The sequence below is a fragment of the Globicephala melas genome, chromosome 3 (assembly GCF_963455315.2).
Source record: "Globicephala melas chromosome 3, mGloMel1.2, whole genome shotgun sequence".
In the NCBI taxonomy this organism is placed as follows: domain Eukaryota; kingdom Metazoa; phylum Chordata; class Mammalia; order Artiodactyla; family Delphinidae; genus Globicephala; species Globicephala melas.
Window position 1 is genome coordinate 27533844 of NC_083316.1, and position 12071 is coordinate 27545914.

At 41.3% G+C, this 12071-nt stretch overlaps 1 protein-coding gene across 1 annotated transcript in view; it reads right to left on the reverse strand.

The window, feature by feature from the left end:
- ADAMTS12 (ADAM metallopeptidase with thrombospondin type 1 motif 12) overlaps positions 1–12071 on the reverse strand; it is a 388903-nt gene that overhangs the window by 60382 nt on the left and 316450 nt on the right. The window contains exon 19 of the mRNA XM_060295700.1: positions 8064–9182. Coding sequence (XP_060151683.1) covers positions 8064–9182 — 1119 coding nt within the window. The remainder of the gene's footprint in view (positions 1–8063; positions 9183–12071) is intronic.

The following is a 12071-nucleotide window of genomic DNA, read 5'->3' on the forward strand; positions in this document are numbered from 1 at the left end:
CAACGTTAATTTCACATTACGACATGGAGAAAAACATGACGTTTGCCCCAAACCCAGGACAGGAGCTAGTGAGACCAAATTCACAGGCTACTGATGACCCTGGTACATCACAAGTGATGTCTACAGTTCTTTGTACCATATTTATGTTGTAAATAAACACATGTCTCTGGAGCTCTGAATCTAGTCCTGTTAGATTCAGATGTTGTGAGTAGACATTTGTTTAATTCCTTTTTGACAATTTCTATTTAGACAGCAAATGAGTCCAAAGGTGAAGCTGACAGGAGGATGTGGTGGAATGCAGTAAGCAAAAGGGGATTCCACTGATTGTCTCTTTAGTTAGTTTCAAATTAGGAGTGCAGCGGGGGGTGGGGGGGTGGTCAGAGAAGAGAGGAGGACCCTAAGGAGGCAGAAGGGACAATCTGCTTGTTCTGGGAACTTTCTCCCTCGTTACAGCTAGTGACCCTGTGACAACCGATTTACCAGGTCAAGGAGCAGGTTTGGGGGTGGTCAGAACTGGAAATGATGTGCAGTGCTACATCAGAATCCTGCGAAAACTGCTGTGAAAGGCTGCGGAAAATTTTACTGTCACTTCCATTTACAGGACTGCACAGCATACATTTCACTGACTGGCCCAAGGGATCCGACTGAATAATGAGGCAATTTGACGAGAGGTGACCTTCTGTCAAAAGGAGATCCACACCCATGCATACTGTGAAGCACCTACATTTTCTGTCTTATAAACAGATATCAAAGCCAATGCTTACTGAGTACTTCCTATGTGCCTGACACTCTCCTACATATAGTTATTCCTTTTATCTCATAACAATCTTATGAATCAGGCATCGTCATCATCCTCATTTTAAAGATGAGGAAATGGGTGCAGTGAGAACATACAGTTAGTAAATGATGGAGCCAATACTCAAACCCAGAACATCTGCTTTCTAGATTTATGTCTATTTACAGTGTTAACTCGGTTTTTATATCAATTCTTTAGTAATTTTCAAAATCACAGGTAGTTAGAGGAACATGCTGTGTATGCTGGGGGACATGAACACCCCTTCAACACAGGACAGAAAGGGGGGACACACAGAGAGAAATTTCAGATCCAATGCTAAGGAACTTTAGAAATGACAATACTTCCAATCTTAAAGAGCAGGAAAGGCTTTATGAAAGAAGAAGCTCAAAGCTTGATACTGAAGCACAGGTAGAACGTAAAAGGACAAAGCACAAAGAGAAGGAAGTTCCAGGCAGAGGAAACAGCGTAAACAAAGGCATTGAACTGAGACGAGCAGATGGTTTAGTGAAAACTGAGCAGTTTCGATTTGGTGAAGCTTACGATGGATGACGTCATAGGAGGCAGTATGTTGAAAGCGGAATTATTCGAGGACCTGAAGGCTGTTGGATATTAGAGTGGATTTTATCTGGTACGTAATGGAGAGACATTAATGATTTGTGATCAGGAGTTTGGAATGATTAGAAAATTCCGCTCAGAAGAGTAATATGGCAGTCTTACATCTCTCGTGACCATGTATGGAAAGCATTGGGGAGGGGAGAGATTGGAAGTGCCCAGACCAGTAAAGGTAAAGGGAAGAGTCCTAGGGTTCTCCATTCTTAACTATTGGGGCACTATTGGTATTTTGGACTTCCCTCAATGTCACAGGACCCTCATTGTCTTTGGCTCTCAGACACTGAATGCTGGTAGCAGCCCCCATCCCCCATCATTGTAACAAACGAAACCATCCCTACTCTTTTCCAGATGCCTCCCACTGTTAGATTGGAAACTCCTGAGCCTAAACTGACAGGAAATGAAGAGGAGATGACAGAAATGATGAGATGACACAGACGTGAAAAACTGTTAGGGTTTTTCTAGTAGGACAAGGGAAGACTGATACAAGTGGTGATCCTGGGGTTCCTAAGGGGTGGTGACTGAGGGGCCAGCGATGCCATTATAGGGAGGGACAATCCTAAAGAAGCAACTTCAGATACGGGTAGAATAAAAAATCAGGGCAGAGTGGGAAACTCAAAACCCAAAGTTTTCATTCTGAATCCTGATTCTCTCGGACAGTTCTGTGTATTAAACATTTTGTCTCAAAAGATGCAGAAAGGGAGCAGGCACGAAGCCCTGTCATGAAGGGGACTCCTGCCAAACGTGGAACTCTGTTCTTGTAATATCCTTGTAGCTTTACAAACCTCTGCAATCTGGGCCAGTTCCCCCTTTCCAGCCAAACTGCCTAGAATTAATAGCTCTCAATGGCTCCACCACGGTTGCCAAATTTTTGGTGAGCTATGATGTATTCAATAAGAGACTTTATTTCTGTCAAAGTCAAAGATAGGACATGAGATAGAATTAATTTTTGTATCTTGATCAAAATCAAAATGCATCCATTAACCTCTGGGCTCAAACAGTCATCAGGGTTGATAGGTATGTTTATTTAGGTTTAGTTTATTTGGATATAGTAACGTCTCGTTAGATCAATTAACATTTATCAATTAATTCACATGTATTAAATATCCTCAGGACAAATGCATTAAAACACATTTACATAAGAGTATGGGAAAGGAAACTAATTTCTGAGTCATCCTAAAGCTACTTTTTTTTTTTTTTTTTGGCGGTACTCGGGCCTCTCACTGCTGTGGCCTCTCCCGTTGCAGAGCACAGGCTCCGGACCGCAGGCTCAGCGGCCATGGCTCACGGGTCCAGCCACTCCGCGGCATGTGGGATCTTCCCGGACCGGGGCACGAACCCGTGTCCCCTGCATCGGCAGGCGGACTCTCAACCACTGCGCCACCAGGGAAGCCCCTAAAGCTACTTTTTAATGAAACTTTTGTATGAATTTGTGGACTGAGAAGAGTTGTCCATCTTTATTAACAGTCCTAATGTGGGGACTGTCCCATCTGAGAACTGTGATAGCCTCCAAAAGGGTCTCTCCTTTGGGCTGCACTTTGGTATCTCCTTCCATCTCAATACTATAAATGTTCTCCCCAAAGTCACCAGTGACCTTCTAATCGTAAGATCCATTAGGCCCACTGTCAGTCTTCATGTCCCTAGACGTCTGTGGCACCATATTTCTTGATTTAAGCCTTAAATATTAGACTGTTCCTTACCAGTCTTTCACATGGAATCTCATTGTCAGCCAGCTCCTTAAAATGTTGGTGTTTTCCAGTGTCCCAACCCTGGACCACTCTTTGCGGCCTACAGGCTGTGCTTGGGTGACCTCATTCACTTCCAAGGTTCTAACTTCTACCTATTGATCATGGCTACCAAATTTTATCTCCAGTTTTCACCTCTCTCAAGAACCTCAGACCCATACACACAAACATCTGCTGGTTATCCTTTGGATATCCCACAGGTCTTATCAACTAAACTTGATCTGAAACTAAACTCATCATCCTTCCTTTCTCTGTCTCTTTTGAAACTTACTCTTTCCATACATTGTACTATATCTCAGTTTATAGGAGCATCACCTAACAGACACCCAAGATTCCAACAGAAGAGTCATGACAGACTCCTCCTCTCCTCTCTCCTCTTCATACCCCACATTCAATTCCCCACAAAATCCTGCTGATTTTAAGTTCTCAGTGACTCGTGAATTTATCTTCCCTTCTTCATCCCAAGCATTCTTTTTTTTTAAAGCTTGTCATTTTATTTATTTATTTTTTTACATCTCTATTGGAGTATAATTGCTTTACAATGGGGTGTTAGTTTCTGCTTTATAACAAAGTGAATCAGTTATACATATACATATGTTCCCATATCTCTTCCCTCTTGCATCCCCCTCCCTCCCACCTTCCCTATCCCACCCGTCCAGGCAGTCACAAAGCACCAAGCTGATCTCCCTGTTCTATGCAGCTGCTTCCCACTAGCTAGCTACCTCACGTTTGGTAGTGTATATATGTCCATGCCTCTCTCTCGCTTTGTCACAGCTTACCCTTCCCCCTCCCCATATCCTCAAGTCCATTCTCTAGTAGGTCTGTGTCTTTATTCCTGTCTTACTACTAGGTTCTTCATGACATTTTTTTTCTTAAATTCCATATATATGTGTTAGCATACAGTATATGTCTTTCTCTTTCTGACTTACTTCACTCTGTATGACAGACTCTAGGTCTATCCACCTCATTACAAATAGCTCAATTTCGTTTCTTTTTATGGCTGAGTAATATTCCATTGTATATATGTGCCACACCTTCTTTATCCATTCATCCGATGATGGGCACTTAGGTTGTTTCCATCTCCGGGCTATTGTAAATAGAGCTGCAATGAACATTTTGGTACATGACTCTTTTTGAATTATGGTTTTCTCAGGGTATATGCCCAGTAGTGGGATTGCTGGGTCATATGGTAGTTCTATTTGTAGTTTTTAAGGAACCTCCATACTGTCTCTCACCACTCTTATTCAACATAGTTTTGGAAGTTTTAGCCACAGCAATCAGAGAAGAAGAGGAAATAAAATGAATCCAAATCGGAAAAGAAGAAGTAAAGCTGTCACTGTTTGCAGATGACATGATACTATACATAGAGAATCCTAAAGATGCTACCAGAAAACTACTAGAGCTAATCAATGAATTTGGTAAAGTAGCAGGATACAAAATTAATGCACAGAAATCTCTGGCATTCCTATACACTAATGATGAAAAATCTGAAAGTGAAATCAAGAAAACACTCCCATTTACCATTGCAACAAAAAGAATAAAATATCTAGGAATAAACCTACCTAAGGAGACAAAAGACCTGTATGCAGAAATTATAAGACACTGATGAAACAAATTAAAGATGATACAAATAGATGGAGAGATATACCATGTTCTTGGACTGGAAGAATCAACATTGTGAAAATGACTCTACTACGCAAAGCAATCTACAGATTCAATGCAATCCCTATCAAACTACCACTGGCATTTTTCACAGAACTAGAACAAAAAATTTTGCAATTTGTATGGAAACACAAAATACCCCGAATAGCCAAAGCAACCTTGAGAACAAAAAACAGAGTTGGAGGAATCAGGCTCCCTGACTTCAGACTATACTACAAAGCTACAGTAATCCAGACAGTATGCTACTGGTACAAAAACATCCCAAGCATTCTTGTCCTAGTTCTCATTCCTCATCTGGACTACTGCAGTATCCTCCCAACAGGTCAAATCCCTCATCCTCACTGCTTCCAGAATGAGCTACCTAAAACACACAGTGGGCCATGTCATTCAGTGTTAGAGACTGCTAGATACTCACTACAATTCTTTTTCCTCTTCTTCCTGGGTATACAATTAGATTACATTTTCCATCCACCTTGCTATTTGGTTCGGTCATACGACTGAGTTCTAGACAATGGAATGTGAGCAGAATTGATAAGTGTCCCTTCTAGGCTTGGTCCATAAAACCTCCCATGGGAGTGCCTCTGTGCTCTTTTCCCTTTCTGACTGTGACTAGGATCGTGACCCCAGGGCAAATTTGAAGACAGGAGGATGGCAGAGCCATTTTCAGACTGGATTCCCAGCATCATTTTCTACTACCACCATTGCAGACATGGAATCACCTTGTATTATTATGCTGAGTGAGAAATCAATTTCTGGCGAACCATAACTTGTTTGGCTCTATTTGTTAACAACATCCTAGCCTCTGTGTTTGTGTGTGATTTCTAATTACATACACATACTGTACACATGTCATTCATACTTTATTCTGATACTGATCCCATATATATGCCTTTTATCATCTACACTTTCACACTCTGTTTGACCTAGCTTGTATTCTTCTCAAGGCCCACAGGGTCTTTAATGGTAGGTACTTTCAGACTTCATCTCCATTGGCTAATTAACAAAATCCTACAAATTAACTAAGTAGCCTCAGTTTCCATAACTTGTTCTCTTTGTCTTTGAGTATGGACACACGGTCTAGACTGCTTTCCTGGATGCAGAACAATAAGCCTATTTATCTGTCCTTAAGGGATGCCCCAAGCTTTTGGAAAGAAAGATACCTTTGGGTGGTACTACTTAAAAGGATATCATTCATAAAACCTAAACAGAACATTTGTATTTCAAAATATCTAGGCTGAACCCACTGCAGTGACATTATAGGCACCATTTGCCTCTGTGAACTCAAAAGTAACCATGGAGCCCTCAATGTTATTTTAAGTACCTTCTTGTGAACTATGTGATTTTCTCATCTGTCTACCCAGGGTCACCACATAAATGGCATTGTTTTTATGTCATATGACCAAAGAAGAAACAAAAATAGCAGAAGGTAGAGGGAGTGGTGATGTTTTCTGATTTGCAAAGCAATGGATCATAGGCTATGAAGTCTGTCTGCTTGGGTTCAAATCCCTGCTGTGTCACTCATGAGTGTGTGTGATTCTGGCTAGCTACTTCACCTTTCAGTTCCAGTTTCCTTATCTCTACAATGGGGGGCAATATTACCAATCTCCTTGGGCTGTGGTGAGGATTCACGCATTCATATAAATGCATGTGAATTAGCATAAAATCATGCTATAAAGCATGGCACACACTTGATAGATGTTCATTGTCAACATCCTCCTCATCATTAAGAGCCCATTAGGACTTTCCTAATGGAAAGAAACCTGACTAAAATGTCAGGGATCATGAGACCAACTCCTCTCCTTTTTTTCAACAAATTAGATTACTCTTAAGCATGAAAATCTTTTCTCCTCCTGAACCTGGATTCTTTACTTCCAAATGGGGATAATAAGATGCCCCTCCATTGACAGAAAATGAAATGAATGTGATTTCACTTTAGAACTTAAAGTAAATCAATGTGAAACATAGTTCAAATGCAAACAAAAAACTTTGGAAGTTTGAATATACCTATTTTTTTTTGCCACTATAGTCAATTTCAGGACCAATGATGCTGATTAATTCATACAAAAGAATCTTATATAGCTAACTTGTCGATTGGTACTGAAATTCACTAGAGAGACAGCAGATAAGAGCAGAAAGATTTAGAAGATTCATCATCCAACGGACATATCCATAGACAAGTTACTTAACTGTTAAAAATCTTAGTTTTTTCTCTACATAAATTGGTATAAACAAGACCCTACCTACTCCCCAGGACTGTCAAAAAGAGAAAATAGTAGACTACATATGGAAGTGGTTTGGAAATTAACATGCTTCATAAATGAAATATATTGTTATTTTATATTAGCTGTTAACACTTCTTTTTAGCTAGAGAGATGAGTCATGCATTGTCATCAAAAATGCTGAATGACATCAACATGTGATCATTTTGCCACAAATTCCTCTTTTGCATTGTCAAGTTATTTTTAACAAGTTCAAATACTGTGCATTTGAAATTCAAGTGGGTGAGAAATGATTTTGATGCTTCAGAGGATGTAATTAGTTCTAGAAATGAACAAACAAATATCTAGCCAAATTCCTCAAACCTGAAAACAGGGACCAACACTTTGTCATCATGTTTATTTTCTTCTTCCTCTGTCTTCTAATCCTTTTAATAAGCCAAAAAGAATTTTTTTTAATGCAGGCAAACACTGAGTCCAAAAAGAAAAGAAATGCTTGATACAGTGAGCTATAAAATTCTTTTAAAGAAATTTGTCTTAGATTTCCATTCCAATTGTGATTGCTTGACAGGTTTAAACCAGAGTCTCAACACTGGCTTTCTGAATGAAATATGAACCCATGTCCTTCCAGTGGTCCCTCTTCACAACATCATTACAGTTTGTAGCTGGAAGGGACACTGGAGAGGAGCAGTGATCTACACTAGTTCCACTGTTCTGTAGATCAAAAGCAGGCTCAGCGAGACAGACTGAATTCTCCACTGTCACACAGCTGGCTGACTCAGGTCTCCTGATTTAGTTCTAGGTTCTTTTCACTCTATCTCACTACATTTGTTCTCCTTCCCTGGATTTTTTTTTTCTTTCATTTTTGGAGCTAAGGAGGTAAAGAGGGAGGTGAGGGCATGGACCTGATTGCTTCACTTTTTTGTACATTAGACTATGTTTTACACAAGTCCATTTTGAAATCTGCACAGGAATGCAACACCCCTAGCTAATTTCCATATAGAATCAGGCCTGGGTAAGAAATAGAACTCTTACCTCGCTCCAGTTTCCAACAGTCCAGTACACAGGGCTGCGGCCCGTGGAGAGCTGCTTGTAATCCGAGGCATTCAGCAAAAACCCTTCAGCAATCAGACTTGTTGCGTCTTCCTCGGTCAGGACTGGTCCGGAACTCTGTGTTAGATTCATGTTGCTTGGAAGTTCTTGGGGGTGATGCTTTACTGGCTTTTCTGAGTATGCTGGCTGGTGGTCTCCTCCCGGAGGGAGTGGAGTGTTAGCTGGCTTTTCAGTGACCATCCCCTCAGCTCTGGGTGCACCATTTTTGAGAGTGGTGGGCCTTTGGCTGGGCACCAGTCCTTCCGACACTGTGCTGAAGGGTGGCCACAGGGATGCCCCTCTAAGATGAGGTGTTGGTGGAGGTCCAAGTGGCATTTCTGTACTTCTTTCCACTGGAGCATCACTTCCAGGTACTCTGATCTGGGTCCATGTCACAGAGTTGTTCTCATCTTTGTTCTCAGGTTGTTCACGGTCTTCCCCTGAGCCACTGTGAATCTCCATTTCTGGCTCTTTGGTCAAGGGATTATAAAATGGAGTCACCTGCCATGTCACAGGATTGCTGGAGGTTGACAAATCAGAACCACTCACTGTTGTGACTACAAGGTCTCCCTCTGAGATAGGACCAGTGTCTGGACTGGAAACATTCTCTTCATTTGGCTGGGTACTCAAAGACCAGGAATTGAGGATGGGCTGGGAAGTACTTCCAGTGGAAATGACATAATGGGAGTCCAGTTCAGTTTGGGTTGAACTATTCTGCCACTGTTTCCCATCCAGGTCTCCTTCTTTGGAGGCTGTGGTAGGACCAGGGCTGTGAATCGTCAGAGCACTTGTGCTCATAGGCTCAGGCACTGTGGGCGTAGTCAGCACCCTAGGACTAGGTGTAGTTGGAGGGATGGGCTTGAAGGGGTCCGTTGTTGGTAGCTTTTTCCCATTGGAAATTGTGCCTTTGTTGGGTTTTAGAATTCTCCGGCTAGATGGGCACTGCTGGAGACCACATAGAGCTCGGCTATTGGGTTTCCTTGTCACGTCACAGGGCTCATTGTGGTTCTTGGCACACGTGACACTGCGAATCCGCACTCCGCCACCACAGGAAACAGAACACTGGGAAAGAGAGACGGCTGTTAGTCTAGTTTGGTGGAAAGATGTGTTGGTTCTCATGCTAAGGTTTATGGCAAATCAGGACAGGCCCAGTAGAAACTGAACTGTGCAGCTAAAATCGTTCTCTATCTTTGTATAAGGTTTCTGTGCAATTTTAGTTTCCCATGGAAATATGTGTCTCCGGGAGACCACCTAAGGCTCAGGACTAACCATTTACCCTTCACAAACTGAAAATGCAAACCACGAAATAGTAAAACTGAAGTCTCCCTGGGCTATGACTGTTGGATGGTAGATCCTCAAAGAGTGCAATGATTTAAACGGATCACCTAATTTTTTTAAAAAGATAGTAATATTATCTTCCCTAGGGTTTGATGCTATTAAATTAATGTAAACTGTTTACGTTTTTTTGGGAATCTATTAATTTAATGATATGAGCCTTTCCTTTTATATCCATATAGCCACATACCTTCACTCAGGCATCCTAAGCTCCATTTTCTTGCCTGTGTCAGATGGACTCAGATTAAAAACTAGACAATAACATACTCACACATGTATACAGATCCAGGACCTTTTATGAAATTTAAAGATGGGTAGTTAACCATAGGTGGGGAGATACCATTTCCAAAGAGTTAGGGGATTCCTGTAGCATGGCGCTGATACACACATGGACGCCGTGGCAGGTCCCCCTCCCTAGTGGTCCCTCCAGGCTCTGTAGGGCACAGGCAGCTAGACTGCCTTCGGGGGAAACCTAACAGGACAGTCATTTCTCAGGATTCATGGTAAAGACTATGTCATCAGTCTTAGCAGCTGCAAACCACACATAGTTGCTACATAACACTAAATTTCTTGATATTTTGAAAAAAATCCGTAGTTTTACCAAACTGCTCCATTTTTAGCCTTCCTTTCCAATGACATTTTAAGTTAACCACCAAATATTGGTTCTTGAACATGGACTGTCCAGAGTCTGTGCTGATTGTTTTGCATTCGTCTGTCTTACAATCTCTGACCCTAAAGTAGGTTTCTTGAAGACGGGGACTACATAATGTTTCCTGGATTTCAAAGGGCTTCACAGCCATTATTCTGTGTGATACCCTGTGAATATGAGCCCTGCGAGATTTATAGGGCTGTGAGATTTACAAGGCTGGAATTATTATTCCATCTCTTACAAGAGAGGAAGCTGACACCCAGGAGCCTGCCTGAAAGGCTGTAAGTCAGTGGCAGAGTAAGAATTAGATTAATTCCATGCCCCTCCCCACCGACCACACACCGACCACCTAGCACAGCACAGTGGAAAGCAGTTTGTCTACTGAATTTACTTATTGACTTAACCAAACTTTTGATTTCTGAAAACTTACTCAAAGGCAGAAACTGTTTCTTATCCATAACTGAATTCCAGGATAGTTCTTGGGATACAATGATCACTTACTACATATTTATTACATGACTGTTCTACTTGGAAAATAATCAGGAATGGGAAAATTCTTCTCCCTGTGAACTTATGCATTTTTCAGCTTGAATTTCTTGCCTTCTCAAGTCCTGTTTTCAATTTCCTTTCTATTGGAAAATAACTTCACCCTTTATTTTGCTCCAATCCAGCATAATCACTCACTGATGTATGATAGCTCTGTTGAAATCAGCATCTTTGAAAAGCAGGAGAGACACGTGAGCACAGAAGACTGTGCAGCTCAGGGAATGTTCAACTGCAGGTTTGGGGTCAACCAATAAAGCTGTGAGTTTAAGATGTCAACAAACACTCAAATGCCCAGCTCTAAGACTGAACTTCCAAGTTCTGATATAATAATATTAATCTTTGGTGGGAACAGTGCTTCATGGACCAAGAAATGCACACTTATTTCCAACCAAGTGGAGACTACCAGCTAAAGCTCTCAGAGCCCAGCAGTGAGGAAATGGTTTCTTCCAGCACTTTCCATGACTCACTTCACTTTGGAGCCTGGGACAGGCAGGCTGGGGGTATTTATTTTCCTGGCTTACTACAATATTTCTGCTCTTCTTGTGTATGAAGACACTTTATACTCCATCCATTTTAGTCATCCTGAGTCACTTCTCCACTTGTTACATTCTGATCCCATCTCCTAGGGTTTTCAAATCTCCACTTTGTAAAAATGTATCAGTCTAACCAAATAATCCTCCATGTATGTCTGAACATATTTCCACGATGGCAACCTCAGGTAGGCTCTGATCCAGAGGTGATTCATAAATGAGAACCCTGCTAGCACTAACGCCAGTTATTCTCAAGCTGCAGGTGTATTCTGCTTTGGGTTTTCTTTCCAAGAAATGTCAGAGTAGACAAAGCTCATAGTAGGAAACTCTTTGATTTTTCTTTTCTTTCTTTTCATTCCCATTTTTTTGTTTATTTTGATTTGCAATGCCCCTAATACCCACAGACTTTCCTGTACAACTTTACAAGCATTTCTAAAAATCCAAAAATATATGGGTGTGTGCTCTCCCCCTCACATTGAACTAGGAAGTAAAAGAGCTATAAAACCTGTAAGAAATAGCTTAAAGCCCTCAAGCCCATGATGAACTCCATGCATGATGCAGGGACTAAGCCTCAGAGCTTCCTCATCTAGAAATTGAATACTCATCTTTCAAGGCTGCTGTGAATATTATATAAGAAAACAACCTTAACATAGTACATAATATATAGAAGAAATTGGGAATTGGAAGCTATTATTATCACTGTTATAATATTGGTGCTGATAATAACAATAGTAATAATAATAACAAAGGGCATGGGGGTCCCCAATTTCTACTATCCTTGTGAAACACAGAGTGACGCATGGACCTGTCTTAGGGCATGCTGTGAAGTAAGCAGGTGTCTGAGTAAAGCAGTTGTTGGCACAGGTCTAGAAGACACCTGTAAAGGCCCAT